The sequence below is a fragment of the Calypte anna genome, chromosome 10, assembly GCF_003957555.1.
Source record: "Calypte anna isolate BGI_N300 chromosome 10, bCalAnn1_v1.p, whole genome shotgun sequence".
NCBI lineage: Eukaryota > Metazoa > Chordata > Aves > Apodiformes > Trochilidae > Calypte > Calypte anna.
In genome coordinates, this window is record NC_044256.1 from 926,083 (window position 1) to 949,606 (window position 23,524).

The 23,524-nt window shown below is 54.2% G+C and overlaps 1 protein-coding gene across 2 annotated transcripts in view; it reads right to left on the bottom strand.

Moving 5' to 3' along the window:
- The window catches only part of LINGO1 (leucine rich repeat and Ig domain containing 1), a 70,815-nt gene that overhangs the window by 17,190 nt on the left and 30,101 nt on the right, over positions 1–23,524 (bottom strand). The window contains exon 1 of one of the 2 annotated variants that reach the window (XM_030456970.1): positions 744–800. The exons of the other annotated variant lie outside the window; for it this stretch is intronic. Within the exon in view, the coding sequence (XP_030312830.1) occupies positions 744–749 (6 nt within the window). The 5' untranslated portion in view covers positions 750–800. Of the gene's footprint in view, positions 1–743; positions 801–23,524 lie in introns of those variants that run through there. 2 annotated transcript variants of the gene reach the window in all.

Genomic DNA, 23,524 nt, shown 5'->3' on the forward strand with positions numbered 1-23,524 from the left:
TGGGCACAGCCTGCTTGAGGGCTGATCCCTCGGCTCCCTGGCAAGCCCTGTCAGGCAGCACTGTCCTGGACATACCCTACCTGAATATAGCACCTGCTCCAGGCCGCCTAACTCATCTGCCTAGCTACTAGGGGACGAGGACGGCTTCCTCATCAGGATGCAGCTCTGTGCTCGTTTGAGCACCACCGAGCCCCAGCCCTGTGTGGTCGAGTCAGCCTGGGGTGGCCGGGACCCCCGACCGCCCCCGCCCCGGCTGCCAGTCCCGCGGGGCTGGGCAGGGGCTGCGGAGGCGACAGAGGATTGGGGCTGGGGGCCGGAAAGCTGATCGGGAGAGGGAATTCGCCCGGGCAGCGCAGGAGGGAAGAGGCGGCAGGATCAGCGCCAGAGGGGCTGGAGGACAGCAGGGCCCGGGGCACACGTTTTCCCCGAGCCCACACGACACCCGAAGGGCAACCCCCGGGCTCCGCTGTCCCTCACCTCCCCCCGCCCCGCTCCCCGCGATCCGGACCCGCAGCCCGGGGCGCGGTGCAAACCCGGCACCGGCGGGCACACGCACACACGGACACGGACACGGACACGGACACGGACACGCACCTCCCGCGCCCTCCCCGCTGCACGCACCGAGTTCCCAGCCCGGCGGCGCCGAGCACCGGCGCGTCTCCAGCCCGAGGGGCACAGAGCCCCCCAGCTACCCCGCACCGCCGGCCCCGCTCCTCCCGCTCCAGCATCCCCGTCTCGCTTACCTGCATCTCATTCTCGCCGGCGATCTCCTTCGGTCAGAAATGGCATCTCCCCCGGCCCCCACCCCCTCCAAACCCTCCACCTGCAGTAACGCAGCTCCCCCTCTCCGCAGCGGCAGCAGGAGCGGCAGCGGCGCTCCTGGGTCCGAGCCGCCCCCCAGCCCCGAACCCGGGGGAGGGGAGGGCCGGGCCGGGCACGGGGCCGCGGCGGGGCCGCCCTAGGGACGCGCGGCCACCGGCAGCCTCCGCTCCGCGCCCGGCGGGCGGCGGGGGCCGGCGGCGGGGAGGCTGCGGGGCGGCGGCATCGCGCAGCGGGCGGGCAGGCTGGGCCCGGGCTCCGCTCCCCGCTCCACGCTCCACGCTCCCCGATGCCGCCGGGTCTGCCGCGGCGGGGCCGCCCCCGCCCCCCTCCGGGAGGAGCCGCCGGCGGGCGCGGGGCGGTGCGGGGACGGGGACGGGAGCGGCGGCAGCAGCAGCGTCCAGTCCCCTCCTCCCGCCCCCGCACCAGCGCGGCGAGAGTCCCCCGGGAAGGGGGCCGGGGGATAGGAGCGTTTGGCGGAAGGGCCGCTGCCTCCCCCCGCAGGCAGCGGGGGCTGTGGCACCCCCGGACCCAGAGTCCATCCCCGCCCCAAACCAAGCCACCGGCAGCCCTCGCAGAGCGGGAACATCGACTGTCTCCGCTCCGCCACCCCCGGGGCAGGCTCGTTGCTCGCAGAAAAGCGCTGCCGGTCGCCCTTGCTTCAGCGCCCTGCTGAGATTAGGTGCCAGGCTGTCCTGGAGATCTCAGGGCAGTCCATCCCACAGCAGCTACATCTGCAAGATGTTTTGCTCCCCCTTTTTCACGTGTCCCCCCCCCACCCCTCAGGAAAGAAAGAAAAAAAAAAAAGAAAGAAAGCACATGAGACAAAATGGGCTGCAAGGGTGGGGGGATTCCTCTGAAGACTGATCTGGGACCTGGTGATCCCAAAGGCTTCCTTGGATGCTTGGCACATGCTGAGCTGGTGGGATCTTATTCAAGACTAAGTGCAAGACTTCCCGAGTGCTGCCCACTGCTTCAGCCCCTTCCATAATGGACACTGATTTATTGAGCAGCATTAGAGGCTTTGCCCAGTGCTGCCTCTTTCAACAGAGGCTGATTTCTCTGGCAGTAATGGACACAATCTTTGCTTCTAATGTGCACTTTCCCCTCCTGCTTCCTCTTGGCCAGGCTCTCCTGGGGTGCTTCCCGCTCTGTCCAGCTTCTACCCAGCCACCCCCACAGCATGGACAGCCATGGGCCAAGGCAGGCCCGAGGCAACTGCATCAGGGCTCACCATGCTGGCACAGGCTGGTCCAGAGCCTCTGCCGGAGGCCCATGAGCCATTTGCAGCCTGTGGGAGCTTTTGAGGAAGATGATGGCCTTTCTCCACCAGCCATTTAACCAAGCCCAGAGGTGGAGATTCACATAGAGCATCCCTCTGGGAAGCTCCCCCCTTCCTCCCTCCCACAAGAGTGGAGCTGTGCGCTCACCCCGGGTCTCTCCTGTGGGATGAGCAGCCAGTGGGCAGCGTGCCCAGGCTGAGCCAGGTGCCTGTGTGTGCCCATCATGGAGCATGTGAACGAACACAGGAGCTGTCCTCAGGTCATGTCTCCTCCCTCAGAGGGTGCTGTCTCCCCATTATGCTTCTCATTATCCCCCTGCTCAGCACATGCAAGCTCCTGAGTGGAGCAGGAGTATACAAAAGGCACCACGCTTGCCAACTGAGGGCTGGATCCTCCCGGTGCTCCTGCCCACTCCTCGTCTGTCTCTCCTCCTGTGGGTGCAGACCCCGGCTCGGCTGTGAGGGTGGGCGCCCGTCAGGCGTGGAGCCTGGTGTGGGCTTGGGCTGAGGATCCTCGTGGCAAGAAACACGGGGATGTAGAGGGTGTGTGTGAGTGTGCGTGTGTGTGTGAGTGTGTGAGTGTGAGTGTGTGTGTGTGTGTGTGCAGGCTACAAGGAAATTCAGGCTGGCCCCTCTCAGTGCTCCTCAGACCTTTACTTATTGCAGATCGATGCCCCTTATTATTATGGCTATTTCACCAATGCCATCAATGTGAGTAGCAGTTCACAAACACAGACAACGCTGGAAATCTGAATGCAGCCAGAAAAAACAAAAACGAGCAAAAAACTAAAAAACAAACAAACAAAAAGAACTACGGGGGGGAAAAAGATAAGCTAAGATCTCTAAATGCCGTTTTTAATGCTTCCCCTCTTTCCCCATGGTTAATGCCTCACTAAAGGACAGGGCACCATGGATTCAACCCTCCAAGAATAATTCCTGGCATTATCTGGTGTGAGAAGGGGAAATTTCACCTCATCCCTTCTACAAAGCTACGGCAAACACCTGGTGCAAGCGGCGCTGGTGGCCGTGTGAGAGCGATGCTATACACTGCCTGGAAGCAGGGGGCCTTCCAAGACCGTCTTTCCCACCTCAGCTCCGATGGCTGTCCCCACCCCGGCGGCACGCTGAGCTGCAGAGGATGAAGGACTTTGCGTGTAGGAGAGAAGAGCTTTCGGGCTAAGGAAGGGGGCACCCATGCACACCTCTCCTAGAGGAAAGTCCTGTGCAGAACCCGCCCCTTCTGCGTGTGGTTTCTAACTTGGGCAGACAGAGGGAGCGGTGCAGCAGGAGAGGTGAGGGCAGCACCGGGGAGCCAGGCAGCATGATTTGTCCAGCAGCAAGGCAAGGAAACGGGGAGGATGGAGAGTGCAGTGGAAGAAAAGCATCACTTCACAACCACTCTCCTAGCTGGGCACGGGAGCAAGAGAGCCCTTATCCACAGCACCAGTTTATGAAGGGCTGTTATGTGTAATCTCTCCAAGATCTGCTACACTCCTCGGGCTTTTTCCTTTCTCCAAAAGGTATCGCCTCACCTTGTGAGTGACACTTCCTTACCCCAGGGACACCTTGGGCAAAGGCAGGTCCCAGTGGCATTGACCAGCCCTGATGTCTGCAGGAGGAACAGCACTGGCTCCAACACAGAAGGCTCCCACATGGCTGCATTTATTGAGATGGCATCCTGAGCTCTCTGCTGGTAGAGTCTTTTTGGTCTTCTTGCCCCAGTACGTTGCCATTGTGCAGCCAGACTGGAGCAAGCCATGGGGACAGCTGGCCAGGAGCCAGGCCAAGAAGCTTTACCCTGGGGACCAGTGAGCAGCACAGCTCACCCCACACAGCACCAGTGACCCAGATCTACCCGGGACTGTCAGGTTGTCCCCAGCTTTTCACGGGCCACTGCTGCCCAGCATCTGGCCACCATAAGTAATTGCCATGAGGGTGAGACCACCCTGTATGCAGATGGTGATGGCACTCCTTTAACACATGCTTGACATGGGGGTCCTGCTGGAAGAGGAGCAGCAACACAGCTCAGAGGGGGTAAGTTTGTAACATTACCTGGGAGGAGGGCACGGATGGGACATCAGGAAAAAGAACAGATCTGGGTGCTGCCGTTCCTGGGAGGGGGCAGCCTTTGAAGAGGGACATTCAGAGTTAAGGTATGGCTGAGCTTACTGTTAAGGGCCCAGAGGTGTTGTAGCACGGGTGTCAGAGCACTGGGGACAACCAGAATCCATACCCAAACATCACTAGATGTAATGCCTTCTCCTATATTTTCAGCCTGTATCTTTTTGCAGCTCCCATCACCTTTTACTGAACTCCTCCATATCATGGAGACCAACTCCACCTGTTGTGAAAAGCCACAAAAACCCACTCAACTGGGTCAGTCTCCTTCTTGCAGCACAAAGACTGAAAACAAGAGGCATCCTGGCCCCCTAGATGTGACTATCCTGTCCTGACCTTCATGTAGCCCCAGGCAGCAGAGGACACTGCAGAGAGCAACCCTCATCTAACATTTTCCTCTTTAAAACCTGCAGGGAGCAGCAAGAACATTTGGGTGTCCATCTGTGGGGGCTCATCCTTCAGACAGATGCTCCAGCTCTTTGCAGCTGCCATCTTCAGATGTGGCAGATGGTTCCCTTTTGCTGGCAGGAGGCAGGAGTTTATCCCTGCTCTGAGCTCCCTCCTGGAGAGGTGGCACCTGCACACCCCACCAGGGCCCAAGATTTCCACTCAGACAGCCGGGGAGCAGACCTGCCCCAAATGGGGATACCTGGGACACGCTCTGATGTTCCCCAGCAGCACCTTTTTTGGTTTCAGTGCACATGTCCAGGAACTGCACAAAAGGTTCAAGAAAGAGCTGAGGTGCCAGGAGGGAGATGGGTTTTAATTACTCCCATTATTATTGTAGTTCCTTTTCTCTCAGATTTTCACACTTTTGTCGTAACAAGCTGAGCTGAGAAAATACGTGCAAATGCCAGGCTGAGATAAGATGTACCACACCTTGAAGTACTGCCAGCACCAGCTCTGGGAACGCCAGATTGGCCAGCTGCCCCTCCAGCCTCCTCCCTTTGTCAGCGAGGACAGAGGGAGGGCTCTGCACCCGCAGAGGAGGGGACCCTGCATCTCCCCTGGGCTGGCTCCTTGATCCTGCCCACTACTAACTGGTCCCTGGAGAAGGCAGGGAGGAGCCTCCTGGCTCCTCGGGAGAGGGATGGGAAGGTGACCCAGGTGTCTTGGTTCACAGACCACCTCCTCCTGCCCACCCACAGGACCTGTTCCTGAGAGCCCCAGTTCCTGTGGATGCAGTCAGGGCAGCAGCCTGGCTCGTGCTTTCTTCCTCGGAGGTGGTGACATTTCAGGGTGTGCGTGTGGGGGGGTGGGACGAAGGGGTAAGGCAGGATATTCCTGCTCCCCCATCCCCACGGCCATCTGGATGTGTAGTGATGCCTCCTCGCAGCAGGCTGAGTCAGTCCAGTGGCTTCTCATTATCAGCTGGAGAGAGGCCAAATTCTGCATGGTACGGCTGCTCCTGAGTGAAACTGAGGATCGCTATCAAGAATTATCATAATGGTTTCTCTCAGTACTGTCTTGTACTGCTCTTTGCCCTGGTCAGCTGATCGATTTGGAGCGAAAGGAAGACAATGTACCAAAAATCCTTCGACCACCAGCTGCTCATTTGGGACGGTGGCATCAGAAGCCATGAAACACCACTGCTGACAGGGGCTCGGGCTGTGCAGGCCACTGAGCCCAACCCCACCACCATCCCACACGCAGCCTCACTTACTGGGAGGCAAGTGTGGCAGCCTTTTGAGGAAGATGATGGCCTTTCTCCACCAGCCATTTAACCAAGCCCAGAGGTGGAGATTCACATAGAGCATCCCTCTGGGAAGCCCCCCCCTTCCTCCCTCCCACAAGAGTGGAGCTGTGCGCTCACCCCAGGTCTCTCCTGTGGGATGAGCAGCCAGTGGGCAGCAGGGAGGCAGCCTCACTTGCTGTGTGTCTGCAGCAGACACACAGCACAGCCCAACCCAACCCAACTCCAGGCATTTCTGCTCAGCTGAAGCGAGGAGAGAGGTAGGAGATGCCATGCTCATGTCTTGCCCACCTCAAACTGTGATGCAACCTCCATGATGCTTAAGAGAATGGGTAGGAAGAGGAGAAAGAAACCTTTTGGTAGCCCCACTCAAGCAGGCACTGCTGAAGGGGAAACGAGCAGCCCCTCGTGCACCACAGCTCAGCTCACCCAGGTCTCTGCCGTGGCACTGCCACCACCCTGGCTCAGGGTCCAGAAACCAGGCCTTGCTACAGAATGCTGTGCTGTGGAGAGAGGCCAACCATCCTGATGTCAGCCTAACTCAAATCCCTGACAGCTTGACTGCTTTGTCATCAGCCCAAACACGCCGCGTGTCCATTAAATTCTCAAGCTCATTGACACATATACAGAAGGTACTAATAATATCAAGCATGGCAGTGCCTATTGTAGCCCACATCCAGGAGATGAAAGATAATTTCTGGGACAAGGAAGGTATGACAGTGACAGCTTTTTAACAGCTTGGTGTAAGCATAAGAGCTGCACAATGGGACTAAGGCTAATGATTAAAGCATTCTTTGCAAAGGAGATGGGGCCAGGAGACCATGGTGAGTGTAGAGGACATGAGAGTTGTGTCAAATGCCCACACAGAAAAAGAAAAGGCTGTGCTGGACAAGGAGGATGGGGAGGTGGTGCGGGAGACAGCCCGCTGGGGCTGAGTCACAAATGCTTGGCCACTAGTAGAAAGGGGTCAGAATGCCTGGAGGGGAGGAGAGGGGAGGAAAGGGGAGGAAACCTTCACGTTCAAAAGAGGTTTGGCTCCTGCCTGATGTGCTAGGCAGAGAGATGGGCATAGCTCAGCTGGGGCTGCAGCCAGCCTGGCAAGCAGCTGAGGGAAAAGTGATGCTGGAGAGCAGTGGAGAGAGCTGAGCTATGCTGGAGTCTGTGTAGAGATGGGGGAGCAAAGACATTTGCCAGGGTAGCTCAGCACGGGGCAAGGCAAGGACGGAGATGTGCTCCCTGAAGGCCAGAACTGAGAAGCAGAGGCAGCAGACCCAGCACCCGGGCTTCCTTAGAAGTATAATTATTACTGATATCCTTATTCTTTCTTTGCACATATACACGCTCCCCTAATGTACACTGCACATGTAAACAGCCGCCTAGTGACATTTGCACGCCCAATTACACCTGCATATCACTGACTTACATGCACAGTTGGAGAGCAATTAGAACACTGGAGCCTGCTTTGCACTTCCCCACTGCCACCCACGCTGAGAAGGAGGAGGAAGAGCTCCTGGCACCAGGGCCAAACCTTGTCTGGGTCCCCCATGGCTTGCACCTTTGGGTTCCTCCTGCAGCAATGCAGAGGGAGAGCCAGGGCCTCGGGGGGGGGGGGGTCTCACCCCGGTGCCTCTCCTGCAACACCTTCACCTGCAGCAACCCCAAACCCAGCTGCAATGTTTGCTGTTTGCTCAGCTCCTGTCCTAAGTGACTGGCACCTTTCCAAAAAGGATTAAAAGCAGGGAGTGAGAATTGTAAAAGCTCGCGTAATTATGCACAAAAAGCCCCTTAATAATTTATAGAGGGAGAGGGTAAATATCTGTGTGTGTTATTCAAGTGTAGCTCATTGTCCCGTTTGGCTAATACCCAGAGCGCACGCATCACAGGCTTTATCTGGGAGGCTGTTTTGCCTTTAATTCCTTTCATAAATTATTGAATTTATAGAGGGAAGTTGGTGTCATGTCACTCCTATAAACAGCTCATTAGTTAAAACTAACGAGAGCAACAGTTTCCTCTTGCCTTGTCCATGTCCCCTTCAGTCTCTGCTGTCAGCTGCAACACAGTGTAGACCCTAAAAAACCTGAAGTCCCAGGGCAAATTAGAAGCACTGGCTACAGAGAAATGGCCTGCACCACCCCTAACCTGGTTGTCAGAGACCTGCACGCACCCTCTGGTGAAGGCTGAGGAGGAGAAGAGGATGGAGAGGTGGGGAGGATCCCCAGCTCCATCCCCAGCCCATCCACTGCTGTGCCACCAGCTTCATGTCATCTGTGGTCCTCTGCTGGGCTGCAGTGCTGGGCTGTTAGCTCCTGGAGGTGCCCAAGGATGCAAGGGTGCTCTGCTCCCAAAGGGAGGGCAAACATGAAAGATGGACCCCAAGGCCAGGCCAGGGCAGGAGGCTGAGACCTCCATGTCTGCAGTGCTGAGCACAGGCGTGTCCCTGCCTGGGGGTTCCTCTCACCACAACAAACACAATCTGTCCCCTTTCCATCAGACCAGGGCTGGGGCACGGAACCTGAGGGCTGCTCCTGAGTTCAGAGGATTTGGTTGCAGGCTGGTTGGGGAAGCACAACATCCACCCAGTTCTGGGTGGTTTTGGGTTTTTTTTGCTGAGCAAGGCAGGGTGTTAGAAGTCTGCCTCTAAAAACAGCAGACGTGTGACTGAGTCAGGCAGCACATGTCCGTGTGAGGGAGTCAGCCAGAGCCCCCATGTGCAGGAAAACCAACGTGTGAGCGTGCCCACCCAGCCTCTGCTGGGCCCCCTGCACAGCCTGCACCCCCACCCTGGCACAGGCTGAGCCCCCCACCCTGGTGCTGCGGGATGGGGTGTAGCCTGTGCTTGGGGAGCAGCTGGTTTGGAGGCTCCACTGTCACACCCACCAGAGTGTCACTGAAGAGATGAACCCCCACATGCACCCTCTCTAAATATAATACATTTGCATTTAAAAAAAAAAAACAACAAAACCCCCCAAAAAAACAACAACAACAAAAAAAAGCCAACAAAAAACCCCCAACACCAAAAAACCCAACAACCAAACAGATATGTATGGAAAGGGTAACCATCAAAATTACTTTAAACAGAGTGTAGAGCAGCTAGTGCCAGATCAGGGAGAATGTGCTGAAATCCAAAGAACCCCCAGGTGACATGTTGCTGCAGGAAGGATGGTGGCACCAGCCTCCTGATGGCACCAGCATGGCACAGGGATGAGGAACACATGGAGTGACATGAGCTGCTTTGGTCTGGGACTGCAGGCAGCAAGCACTTGAACCACATGATGAATGGTGGACCATGAAGAAGACCTGGCAGAGCCTTGAAGGCATGGGAAGAGGGAGCTGAAGCTATTGATAATCAATTAACTCCTTCAATTACAGAAGCCTAATGAGGTAGCACAAAGTCAGCTCTAATGAACATCAGTTTAATAGAGGCGGTTCCTCAGGGCACTGGTTTTTGACTCAATCTTTACAAGGTAGGAAATGCTGCAAAAGTATCAAGCAATTAGTGTCACTTAATGAACACCCACTCCCTGCAAAGAGCACCTCAGTGTGGTGGCCACCAGCACGGGGACGGCCTGGGAGGCAGCTCTGCTGGCAGCACGGGGCTCATCTTCCCTGCCAGAGCACACAGTTCCTGGGGATGCTGCTGGATGCATCAGCTGCTGTAAGATGAAGCGAACATCGCAGGGCCCAGCTCTCCCCTAGAGGCAGCTATTTTTGCCTTTTTTTTTTCCTTTTTTTTTTTTTTTTTGGTGATGACAGCGTGACAAAACAAATGTCACTGCCTGCTGGCCCCGATGCCTCCCTGGAAATCTGCCAGGTCCTGCGTAGAGCAAGGGGGGAATCGAGGGGATGGTGGTGGATGGAGGATGCTGCTCCCCACAGCAAAGCTCCATCCCTAATCCTGCTGCATGGGTCCCCTCTGTGCCTATCAGAGGGGCGAGTAGTGGCATGGGGGAAGCTGTGCCAGGAGCCTGGCTGAACCCTGGTGCCAGGGCTGCAAACCAGGGCCTGGGGAAGCCCAGAGCAGAGACCATGGCTGTCTGTGCACAGTGGGACACTGCTGATCCAGAGCCAGGGTGGGAATTCCCCCCAAAGCCGGGATCCCCTTGGTGCTGCACCGACTGTGTTGGGGAGGGATTTACATAATAAGGAGCCTCCAGTGGAGTAAAGACAACCTAACATCTATTTTTGGGTCTCAAAGCCAAAGGCTGTATTTCAAATCCACTAATCAGGTGAGAATACAGCACACTCCACAGTGGGGAGTGGAGCTGGGGAAGGAGGGGGAGCCTTTAGCTGCTGGCAGCACTCCCCACTTCACAGCCAGGTCCCCCCACAGGGGGAGGGGGCTTCATGGTAATGGCCCCTGGCACCAGACCTGGGCTTCCAGGGAAAGGGGCTCTCTTTTCTGCGGGGTTGAGCCCCAAATTCATGCTGCACCAGGTCTCTACAGAGGACACCTTTCAGCTCCTAACCTTCCACGGGCAGGGGTTGCAGGGCTTTGCCTTTACCCAAGCCCTCCAGAGCTGAACCAGAGCACAGATGCCATGAAGAAAGCAGAGAGAGGGAGGGGAGAACAACCCCCCTGATCTTGTTATGATTATTAAGACAAATCCCCCTGACATCTGCAGTACCCAGCAGTCTCCACCTGGAAGAGCACTTTAAACACAGAGACTTTTCCTACAAAATTGCAGGGTCCCGCCAAGCTCCTGCACAGCCCAAGCTGCTGGAGGACCACCTGGGTCCTGAGGCCCCCCGCCCACAGATGGAGCAGATGGAGGCACAGAGGCCTCTCCCAGCTTCCCCAGGCCAGGTGTGGCTCAGGGGCTGCCCATGCCAGTGGCTGCCGTGGCAGATGGAGTTGGATGTGTGCTGCCTACGCTGCCTGCTGGGACCATGCAGGGGCTTGGATGCAGCCACCCTGCCCTGAGGATGGGCTTGGGAGCAGCCTGGGAACAGGGAGGATGGGTGCAAGAGACCAGATGCCAGGAGAGGCACAGGCCAGGTAATTCACCCATGTGGACACAAGTGTGTTTGTAAAAGCTCTTGGGTCTGAGCACTGTTCCCAGGGGTGTAATACGTGGGGTACCTTCAGGGCAGACAGCCCCTTGGCCCAGTTGGAGAGAGCGTGGGGAAGAGGTGAGGAACCCAGAAGCCATCCCTGCCCTCCCTGTGCAGGGCTGCACCAGAGCTGGCCTGGGAAAAGGGACCCAGGAGTTTCCCAGGATCACTGGTGCTATCCAGGATAAGCCAGAAAGGATGTACAAGGTGGTGGATTGGAGGAAGAGATGTGGTTCAATCTGGCTGAGGAAGATAAGAGCCCCCCATGACTGGTATTAAACCCACATGAAGATCTGAATCTGACAACCTCAAGTTCCTACCTGGGAGCAGAGTAACCTGCAACTGCCCCCAGCTCTTACCAACCCCGCTACTAGATCCCTGAGCTCAAATGGATCTGCAAATATCTCCAGGGGATGATCCCCTGGCTGCTGGCTGGCCTCTGGGTGAGCAGGGGTGTGCTGGTCCCTTCCAGAGCCCATTTTCCCTGCAGCACAGAGGGGACACAAAACTCTGGTCCTGGCTGGTCTCCCGCAGATCATCTTGTCAGAAAAGGTGCTGAGAGTGGGTTCTGGCAGTGCTCAACACCCAGGGAGGTGGAGCAGAGTCTGTTGTATGGAGGATACCTGAAGGGCTGTTTTCCTGAGCAGCTACACAGCTCCAGCAGCTGGAGATTATTCTTGTCCCTTTTCATGTTTGGCTAACTTACTCACAGGCTGTTAGTGGATTAACTAAAATTGCTGTGTTGGAGCAGCATCTTCACAGAGGGTTTTGGAAGGTGGAAGGGGTAGTTTTCATGTTACCCTGGAGCACGTCAGCAGCTGGGAGGGCTTGCCAGGGGAACAACAAGAGGTGCAGAGTCCTGGCAGCAGCAGCCAGCTCTCTTCTCCAAAACTGGCAGCATTGTAGAGAAACAGAGCGTTGTCTGGAGGGCAGCAACGTCAGAGGCTGGCAAGCCACACTGTCCCTCCTGCCTTCCTCACTCTCACACGTTATGCTTTGCAGCTTCTGGGCTGCATTTCACTGGGAAGGCTTGGGAAGACAGGGGACTGAACCCAGGGATGTGGAAAGTCTCTTCCCACCTATTCCGACGTCCTCCTTCCTGCAGGCGTCTCCCATTGAGGGTGCCACTCCAATGAGCTTCCTTGTCCCTGAAGGTCCCATGGCCATGCCCTGATCTACTTGAAGCCCTCACAGCTCTCAGAGAAGCAACCTCACAGCACCCTGTATTTTTCTGTGCTGTGCTGGCATGTGTGGCAGAGTCTTCCCTCTTCCTACCCTTCTCCCCATCAACTGGCAAAGCCCCAGAGGTTTCCCCCAGAGAGCACGTGGTGAGACACAGCATGAAACAACTGCAGATAATTAAAGGATTGAATTGGGCATGGGAGAAGAGCAGGGAGCTTGCTGCTATCCGTAAATAGCTTGCCTTGCCGAGCTGTTTAACTCCTTGCTTGTTCTTGCCAAAGTGCAGACCCCAAAGGGATGGTGCCTGTGTGTGAATAAGGGTGGAAAGTTCAGGAGTGTATTTTTAAACCATTCAAGCTGTACTCAGGCTGAGTGATACATTATTGTCTGTGTGTGGCACTTGAAATGTCTTATCAATGAAAAAAAAAAAAAAAAGCATAATTTTTCCTCTCTCAACTCCCACCCCTCTGCTCCTACCCAAATAACATCAGGATAGATCCTGACAGAAGAAAGCAACACGAGGTAAGGCTGGTTACAAGCAGCATGAAATGCTCTTCTCCTCGGGAAGGAAGAGCCCCAGTTTGTGGGGCTGGAGAGCAGCAGAGCCAGCAGCAGGCACGAGGGTGAGCAGGCTCACACCTGCACAAGGACAGTGAGATATCAGGGAAGAACCTGGTGGAAAAATACTGGGGTTCCCAGGGAAACACTGGGTGTAGTGGCCCAGGATGGCAGGGTGCTGCCTCCCAGGAGCCTCTGGAGCTTCCCAGGGTGGCTGGCACTTGGTGGCAGTGACAGTCTGCCAGTCCCCAGGGCTAGCAGCCAGCTTCAGAGACAGATACCAAAGAGCCTGAGAAATGGCTGGAACCGTGGTGAGATAGAGTGGGACACAGGAAAAGCAAACCAGAAACTCACTGGGAAATCATTCCTCTCCTAAATGGTGCTGATGTAATTAAGCAGCATGGGTTTTATGAATGATACCATCTCTGCCTTGAAATACATCATTGCCTCTGACTGCTGGAGCACTATTTTAAAATATATGTTTCCTCTTTAAACACCTAAGAAGAAGGCTCTGTGGCTGGGATGCAGGGATATGTGGATAATCCCCTCCTATTTCACCCCATGGCCAGGAAACGTTTCATGCTGAGCTCTGGCTCTCCTGCATGTGAATCACAATTTCTCCCCCTCATCACCTCCTCCTTGCCCTCTCTGCCACTGATACCAGAGCTGAACCTGCACCCTGCACCCCAGGGAGTTTGAACCCCCCCATACCCAACCTGCGTGAGATGCCGGTGCTGAGGGTCACCCCAAGTCCCTCCACCCAAACTGGTGAGCCCCTCACCATCCTGTTTGCCTTATTTGACAGAAACAGAGGCTCTGGAAGATGAGATACTTCCCTTACTGCTGACCTAGCTGGTTTCCCATCTCTGGCACCCCCAGTGGAATGTGGGTGATGGTCTCACTTGGGTACAATTTAGGTGTTTCTGTTTCTACCCAGCCCATGCCACATCTGCCACGAGTGCTCACTGCAATGGATTAGCCAGGTCTGAACAAGAACTAAGGGCTTTTGTGCCAGAAATTGAAAGTTGATGGAGTGTGTCATAGGAAAATGACAACAACCTACTGTAACTCGAAAGACAATTATTTTTCCCTCATTGGAAGTGATTGAATTTCTCCATTGGTGGCACCGTTAATATCAGCAACACCAACAGCTCTCGTAAGGAAAGACTCTCTCTGGGCACCTGAAATTTCCCTAGGGGAAAAAAAAAAAAAAAAAAAAGGAGCCTTATCCTCCTTGCCTTCACTTCTTGCTCTTTTGCAGGGCTGAGGGCTGACCAAAAGCTGAACCCATCAGATGTGTGTGCTCTCCTTCCCCATCCCCGGGGCTGCCACAGATGCATGTCCCTGTCAGATCTGCTCCTCCAGACTATTTCTGAATATGCTACGGCTGAAAATTACAAAGTTGAATCATGTTGGTTAACTGCTGTTGCCTGTGCTACTGCTGTCTGCATTACAGCCATGGGGCAGTGCTTGGCTGTCTGATGTATGCACCCAGACCAGCGAGGGGAAGCAGCTGGGGGACACAGTGCCCTTTCTAGAGATGGGGAGAAAAAGGTCAGGCTGGACCTCTGACCACTGTGGGATTTGAGAGCTGGACAGCCACTGGCACCCTGGAGACCCTGCTGCCCCTATGGACTCTGAAGCACCATACTCAGGCAGCTCCAGCCTGCCCCACTGCCACCTTGAACATCATGGACACTTATGCTGGTGCTGGACACCAGGTTGGGGATGTCCTGCAGCCACATGGATTTCACACAAGGGTAAAAGGGCAACGTTGCTACCCAAAAATACATTTTCCAAGTGATTTAGGGACAGAACCTGGAGTACTACAGGCCTCAAGGGCTGTAGGGTGGGGGTTTGTGTCTGCCTCTAGGGACACTGGCTCCCTCCTATTCCCAAGGTCCTTCCTTCCCCCCAAACCCAGCCTGAATTAATGCCTGCTGGCAGAAAGCCAGCCTGATTTATTAAGACACACAACCTAATGAATGAGCTACAGAGAAGCACTGGGATCCTGGGACATCCCATAGCACCAGCCTGCTCTGGGCTAGCTGAGGACCCAGGAGGGTACCACCACCCTGCACACCTTTTGGGGGGACAGCGATCCCCCATCAGTGCCACGCAGGGTGACAATCCCACCTGGCAGGACACGGAGGGAGATGCCACGTTGAGGCTGGCACGTCACCCTGCTCTGCTCAGAGAGTGCCAGAGTCAGGAAACGCACACGCTCTGGTGGTGGCTTTCAGATCCACATATGTTGTGTGGGTTGAGAGCACATATGTTAGAGCTACACACAGCTACGTGTGTGTGCGTGTATATATATACACAGACATATACGGGAGAGACTATTATAGACACACATTTACATATATAATCAACACCAGAAATTACTGCAGGCCTTCTGAAGCAAGCAAAATCAGCCCCAGACATCAGAAAATCACTGCCTTTATCTCTACCTTCTCAGCTTGTGCCTTTGGTTAGGCTGGTGAATGCCACGTGCCAGAGCCCCAGCTAAGAGGGTGCTGGGGGAGTTACTGGGAGGCAGGATGGGTGCTGGGGTGGCAAGGCTGCCTGTCTCCCACACACGCCCTATGCACGGTGCCCTTGGGAGAGCAAAGCATCCTCCCCAAGGTGCAAGCTAAGAGCCATGGACAGGGCATGAAGGTACCTGCACCCTACAACCCTCAAGGCAACCAGAGGGGATCCACCTGCCTGGATGCATCTCCCATCTGTGACTGAGTCAGGTGAACTGCTGTCCTGCTAATGGAGAGAAAAAGCCTCTCAGGGAAGGATTAATCACTTTCTAAGTTGGCTGCCTGAGAAAAGCCAGATGAATTGTGCCTGACGCATCTTTTTTCTCCTCACTGAGTGGGTATAAATGTCACCCAGGCTTGGACAAAAGTACCTATAGAGGAGCCACGAGCAGTCAGGTGAACGGAACCCAAGCAAATCCAAGTACACAGCTCCTGCTCCCCTGGTATTCCACACATCCACAGGCAGCAGAGGGAGGCAAACACAAAGCCCTGGCTCAGGGTTTGAAACCCTGAGACATTTGCTCCAGCCCTGTGGCTCAGCTTTTAAAAAGTTATGACCACTTCAGCTTGGTAAGTGAAACTTTTTCCTTCATTGCATCGGATTGCCCCGAGCAGCATCACCCAGCTGTAAAGCACTTTGGACTTGACTCAATGTCACGTTTAAGTGCTGGATGCATCAGAATTCAGGATGCTTCTGAAAGTTTACGTAAACCATTACATCAAATCCTGGGAGAGTTATTAAGGTGAGCGACAGAGCATGGGAGAATAGGTGATTATCTCACAGCAGTACTGTGGAACCACACGAGCAATGTCCAGTGTAAGGATGTAACTCATTCTCCTTACAAGCCTGTTCTTGTTTCTCTCTAGTTCTTCTTAAAAACCCAAAACCAAAAAACCCCCCAAACCAATCTGTCTGCCAAAGACTTCTTTACTCTGAAAAATAATCACACGAGAGAGTCCTCAATTAAGAAGAACCTTTCAATGTTTCAAACCTTGGTATCTCCCCAGTGCCTTAGCTGATTAATCGAAGATTATCGGAAAAATCTTCTCCCCCCACCACCCTCTTCCGCCTTTTGGAATGTCATACTTTAAATTCAGTGTGTTATATTAACTCCAAGTTTATTTTATTTATCTGGATACTGCCTTTGAGGGCTTGGGGGAGGACTGCATGGCTAATTTTGGAGTTATTTGCTATGGACTCTTGAACCTATCCAAAGTGCGTGGGCTGCCCAGGGAGTTTCTCAGGTCTGCAGCACTTGTCTTCAAGGACATGAAAGCATCTGCAGGGGCCTGCATTCAGAGTTTGGAATGGACCCAGCCAGGCTGAAAGACATCAGGAAATCTTTAGGAGCAGCAAATGGATTTTGTAAAGCACAGAGTTGATCTGTTTGGGTTGAACAATGTTAAGAAGCCTGCAGAGGCAACATAAATGCATTGGAAATTGCAGGCCTGAAGCAGCCAGTTGAAGGACCTCCCTAAGTCAGCAGCCATCATACTGGAAATCTTTGGTGCTGTTGTGATAAAGCAGCCAAGACATGCTAATTATAAAAACATCACTGATAGAAGTTCTGCAGCATCTTGCCTGGAGTGTCTCCCACATGGCAATGCTGCCTCCTCCGGAGAAAAGCCACAGAAACCACAGAGACAGCTAAAGATGTTTTGTAGATCTCCTAATCCCACAGGATTTATACACCCCATCTCCACTGGCAGCCCCCGGGTGTGAACCTCTGTGCTGTTGCTCCTTTGAGCACCTACACCAGGGTGAGATGAGGAGCAGATCCTGCTGCATTCTGACCCCAAACACACACTCTGGGTGCAGCAGTTCCTGTATTGGGGGGATCTGGGAAGATGCAGAGGGCTGCTGTGTGTGCAGGCAGTGCCAGTGCCTCCTGCACCAGGCACAAGGCTTCTACCTCCCTGGTCCCACACACTCACACCCACGCTCAGCCCCTCACGCAAAAGACAAGAAAAGCATCGCTGAGTAACTCGTTTGATTGCTGGACAAAACAAGCAGTGTGTAATAAAAGGTTTAGACCTAGAGTTGTGCTGCTGTCACCCCCTCTGGTGGGTTATAAATGTAGTACACACCACTGGCATCTGAACACTTTATATTCATTCCACTGCATATTCAGCCGTGCGTGGTGGAGCTGGTGTTGAACAAGGGGGCAGTGACTCACAGGAGGGCTCCAGCAGCGTGTGGTCACTGTCCAGGCTGAGCTGCATGACAGTCCTCGACAGCTGTGCCTTTCTAACCCCACAGAACCACAGAATCAGCCAGGTTGGACACCACCTCTGAGATCATCAAGTCCAGCCCTTGATCCACTACCACTGTGGTTCCCAAACCATGGCACTCAGTGCCACATCAGTCTCTTTTTGAAGACCTCCAGGGATGGAGAGTCCACCACCTCCCTGGGCAGCCCATTCCAATGCCTGATCACCAGCTCTGTAAAGAATTTCTTCCTTATATCCAACCTAAACCCCCCTGGCAGAGCTTAAGCCCAGGCCCTCTTGTCTTACTGAGAGCTGCCTGGGAGAAGAGACTGAACCCCCCTGGCTCCAACCTCCTTTCAGGGAGTTGTAGAGAGTGATGAGGTCTCCCCTGAGTCTCCTCAAGACTGAACACCCCCAGCTCCCTCAGCCCTTCCCTGTAGCAAGACAAACCTCTTTTAGGGTACGACGCTCCAAGGTCCAACCAGGTGTTCCAGCGGAGACTCACAAACAGTGCTCTGAGCCTAGAGCCCTCAGGGTTGACCAGCCTGGATCAGTGCTGTTGCCCCAAGAACAACTAAACTCTCTGCTGGCTAGCTCGGGACTGAGCTGAGCCTGTGGGTTTGAGCCTCACCTTTTATTGGCCCCCTGGTCCTGCTCATGCGTGGTTGGGGCCTGTCCTAATCAGGCACAGGTGGGCTTAACACAAGCTCATGGCCACTGCCTGGCAATTAGTGGCACCTGGTTGCCTCATTTCACTACACTTCCTCACAGGACTTGTGCTGGATCCCTTCACAGCCTCCTTGCTCTTCTCTGGACCTGCTCCAGCACCTCAATCTCCTTCCTGAGCTGAGGGGCCCAGAACTGGACACAGGACTCAAGCTGTGGCCTCCCCAGAGCTGAGCACAGGGGCAGAATCCCTTCCCTGGACCTGCTGGCCACGCTGTTCCTGAGCCAGCCCAGGATGCATTTGCCTTCTTGGCCACCTGGGCACACTGCTGGCTCATGTTCAGCTTCCTGTCAACCCAGACTCCCAGGTCCCTTTCTGCCACTCTGTGCCCAGCCTGGAGCTCCCCACGGGGTTGTTGTGGCCAAAGTGCAGGACCTGGCACGCTCCCATAGTTCTACTCCTTAAATCTATTGAATAAACCCTGCTCAAGCCCAGGACCCTGGATATGCCCATGGTTAAATCCTGGGAGGGCCCAAGGGGACCCAGTCTTGTTGGGGCTAGAACTGGCTTGTAAGGGGAAGGTGCCATTGAAGGTGGCTCACGCAAACCCTGTGAAGAAGCTGTGAGGGGACATCCTGATGGTGTGAACCTGGAGCAAAGGAGATGTAGGGGGGACCTTCTTGCTCCTTACAGCTGCCTGAGAGGAGGTTGGAGCCAGATGAGGTCAGTCTCTGCTCTAAAGGAACAAGTGGTACCTATGGAAACAGCCTTACATTGTGCCAGGGAAGGTTTAGATTGGAGCTTGGGAACAATTTCTTCCTGGAAAGGGTTGTCAGGCTGCCCAGGGCAGGGGTGGAGTCCCCATCCCTGGAAGGATTTCAGAGTGCTGAGGGACATGGTTTAGTGGTGTCCTTGGCAGCACCAGGTTAATGGTTGGACTTGATGATCTTAAAGGTCTTTTCCAACCAAAATGATTCTACGATTCTATCTTGTTCCCTGGTGGGGCTCCCTGAAGGTGGTGGCTTGGGACCTGTGCCCATGGGACAGTGTGGAAGAGCATCTGGGCCGTGGCTAACCTCAGCCTGCTCTCTGCATAAAAGGAGTCTGTTCCCTTGGGCTACCAGCTGGCACCTTTCACTGATGTTAACATTCATTTAAGAAAAATTACCAAAAAAAAAACCCCAAACCCAGCAACATGGGCTAATTAGCTAATGACATTATTTTGGCCTGATGTGCCATATAATTAAACAACTAATAAACGGCAAGAGTCCTGTGCTGCTGAGGCTCCTGAGTCAATACCATGCTATTACCACACTGTAATTGAGTTTACTGAGAACCTCAGCATAGATGTCCCAGAACCCATGCGAGGAATGGTATTGAAATAGCCACCAGAGACCCACCTGCTGGATAAAGGAGAAAGACAAATCTTTTAATCTACAATACAGCCCAAACCCACATGCAGAGAAGACAAGCTTGTGCTTCACACTGTGGTAAATGCATTTGCTATAGAGGAGGGTACACATGAGCTGGGGAGGGGAGGGCTACATATGCAAGAGCTTCTCTGGCAGTAAAATGGGCTTCCTGGGCTTCAGGGAGGGCAGGACAGGGATGAGATGTGGCTTCTCTCCTCACCTCTGCAGAGACTCTCCCAAAAGTCTATTTCTTGGTATCCAAAATACTTACATTTCTGTGTTTAAAAGCTGTGGTTTGGTGCATTTCTAGTGATGGAACCAAAAGGTTCCAGCCTCAGGGTTACACAGAGGTCTCAGGGAGGTGGCCCAAGGTTTCTCCTGTGGCCCCAGACTTTGGAGACCAAGTGCCCCAACTTAATACTGTTCCAGTGGGATGAGAATGGGCCAGGAGCTGGACTTGGGACTGCAAAATTCCTTTCTGACTTTTTCAGTGCTTGTAGGAAAGAAGGAGTGGAGTGGTGACCAAGCTCTCACCTGTATCATGAAGCATTTAAAGATGCCTCAGTATCATTATTTGCTGTCCCTGGGGTGGGGAGCCTCAGTGGCTTTGTTTCCTGGATGCCTTGTAAGTCAAATGCAACAAAGGTACCACCTTTGTGCACGCACACACATGGAGCACAGGCTTCTCTTCTGCAGCATGCAGCCCAGGCTCGAGTCCCTACATGAACTCGTGATCCAGCTCATCCTTCTCTTTCTCCTCACCTCCCTTCTCTGGCAGAGCCAGGCAAGAGCTCCTTGTGCTTCCAAAAGCTCTCGGGTTGAGCCTGACCTCCTTGGGGTTCATTGGCAGCATCTGCCATCCCAAGGAGGAGGCACCAAGCCTTTTGCCACAGCTGGTGCAGCCTCAGAGCTCCTGGAGAGGTTCTGGTAGCAGACAGGATGCAGCCAACAGGCCCTGGCATGCTGGCCCTGCTTCCACTCTCCTCCTGCCATGGACCTGCAGTCTCCTCCTTCAGCTTGTCCCCATCCCACAGAGCTCCTCAGGAAAAGGAGACAGCCCAGAGGAACTCCTCTCAGCCTATATTCCCAGCTTCTGCCTATCACAAACCACATCATCCCTCAGGAGCTTGTTTAGTCTCGAGAAGAGGAGGCTCAGGGGAGACCTCATCACTCTCTACAACTCCCTGAAAAGAGGCTGGAGCCAGGGGGGTTCAGTCTCTTCTCCCAAGGAGCTACCAGTAAGACAAGAGGGCCTGGGTTTAAGCTCTGCCAGGGGAGGTTTAGGTTGGATATAAGGAAAAAATTCTTTACAGAGAGGGTGATCAAGCATTGGAATGGGCTGCCCAGGGAGGTGGTGGATTCTCCATCCCTGGAGGTTTTCAAAAAGACACTGGATGTGGCACTCGGTGCCATGGTCTGGGAACCACAGTGGTAGTGGATCAAGGGTTGGACTTGATGATCTCAGAGGTGCTTTCCAACCCGGATGACTCTGTGACTCTGGGTGATTCTGTGAGCTCCAGCATCAGACCCACGAGGGTTCCTCACTTAACACTCTGTTAGTATTTAAGACAGACAGACAACTCTGACTTCAGGACTGCAGCTTTGAAGCAGACAAAGATTTGGTGCTGGTGCGAGGGAAACCCCCCAGTCTCCTGGGACAGTGGGAGAGGAATGAGAGCTGAGGGACACAAAGCACGGGGCTATATCAAAAGAGAGGCAAATGCCATGCTGGCAAGAGAGCAGAGAGCAGGCACCCAGCAGCACCGTGGCTGTGGACAGACGTGCCAGGGGTGCCAGGAGCAGAGGTTGTTGGAGCTGCTGCTGGTGCTGGGGAAGAGGGGGGTGTGTGAAGGCTCAGTCACGACAGAGCTGCTGCTGACAGTGAGAGGCAGCTCCTGCTGATAGCATGAGCCAGGCTCCACCAACCCAAATACTGAGGCTGCTGAAAAGGAGCCGTGCAGTTGCGTGTCTCTGCTGTCAATCAGCAGTGTGCAGGGAGCCTGCAGCCACTGCTCCCTCACTGCCTGCAACAGAGGACAGCCCCAGGTTTCACTGAAACTACTCCGTGATGGTCATGGAAAGCCCTGCCCATGGTGAGAAAGACGGCTGTGCCAAGGCAGTGGCAATGTGCTCAGTCCTCTTGGTTTGGTCAGGGAAATCCTCCTGCTTCTCTGGCCCCAGCTCACCCGCTGTCCTCCCATGACCAGCACTCAAGGGAGGGACCAAGGAGCAGTATCTAATATCTAACATCTGCTGCTGCTGTGCGAGCTTTGGAGAGGTGCTTGTGTGGAGAGTTATTCCCACACTTGAAAATTACTCACAGAGCACTCAAGAGCCATGCTATGGGCAGGCAGGGTGTAATGGCACGGATCTGTGCCTTGTGCCACAGGGTCACTGCCTGTGACACAGCCCTGCTGGGCTGCAGCCTGCAGAACAGCCTTGCTCTGGTGCCAACAGAGCAGAGCAGCTCAGCAGCAGCTGCAGCAGCCACCATTGGTGCATGTAGCAGCAACACAGGATGCACGGAGACCTTCCCCAGTGCTGGGATGGATACAGTGGGATGACCCCAGAGACCCACCCGTGCTGAACTCTGGGGGCTCAGCTCACAGCAGGAGAAGACAACAAGACTCCAACCTGCTGAGATGTACTCCTTCTGGGGAGAACAAACTGAGAAGAGCACACCCAGCACTGTTTGAAGGCCACCGTGGGATATGTACCCATCACAGAGCAGCATCCAGGGATGGCACCAGCCCCCTCACCTCACTGCTGCACCATGCAGACCCCCACCACCAGCCCCCTACCCCAAAATAAGACTCAGCTATGGCTGGGCTCTACTTTCTTCCCTCTGAGCCAAGCTGTCCTGCTTTGTCATAAACGCAAAGTTGCAGCAGCTCCTCTGCCTTCCCTTTTATCTCTCCGTGCTGACATTTTGAAGGAAATTTGCTCTCCTTCTTGAAGTACGGAAATCCATGTCTGAAGAGCACTGGGGCCCAAAAAGCTGAGCAGATAAACATATTTGGACGTGTGATTTCACAGTTACTATGTTGATAGCTTTCAGAGGCCAGGTCCTGTCCATCAATTACCCACAATGTGCATTCAGACGTAAAGGGGGAGAGCAAAGCCTGGCTCATTAGAGGGGAAGAGAGGTGAGTGAACACGGAGATTAGTTAAACAGGGCAGCTCACATTTCAAGGAAGAAAGGGTGGTATTTCTCTCCTGCTGCCTCCCACCACCCCCATACAAGACTACAGTGTCTGGGAGACACATGGTAGCCAGCAGAACTCACCACTTCCCTGGCCAAAGGGTTGGGAATGGTCACCCGAACCAGGCACAAAGCCCGGCAGGGCATTCAGCCTGACCCAGAAACTGCCAAGGGAGCTGAGTTCTGGGCAAGAGATGTGGCATGGAGCAGAAACTGCAAAAGAGATTTTTAAAATGGAGACTTTTAGAACAGGATTTTTAAAGATATTCAGGCCCCTCTCTTCCCTCTGGCCTGCAGGTACTCGGGAATGCTTTGCACATAAAGAATTATTTGTCTAATATATCATGTTAGAATGTGAGATGACATATCCAGGACAGACTTTTGTATAAAGCAGAGTTTTAAAAGCAGTATTTTAACAGTCCCAGGAGGGACTGGGGCATGGAAAGCATGCAGTGGCAGTAGCAATCATTTCTGTTTAGCCTAAGCAAGGGCTTTTGTCTGAATTCTCTGTCTCTAGGAAAGACACAAATCATTGGCACCTCTGGCACCTCTCAGCCCATCACAGTCCCAGCCAGAGGCTGCCAAGAGTTGCTGTGGGTGTTGGGGTGGTTCTGGGGGGCTGCTGCAGGTTGTGGGGAACCAGGAGGTGTTGCTCACACTGCAGATGGGAGCTGAATACAGGGAGTGAGCCAAGCTGGCTCTGCTCCTCCAACCACTCCCCTCTTCTTTGGCTTCTGAAAGGCTTAAGCCCTAACATGACAGTGGGATTAAACAATATTAATAATCACTGCCCCAGC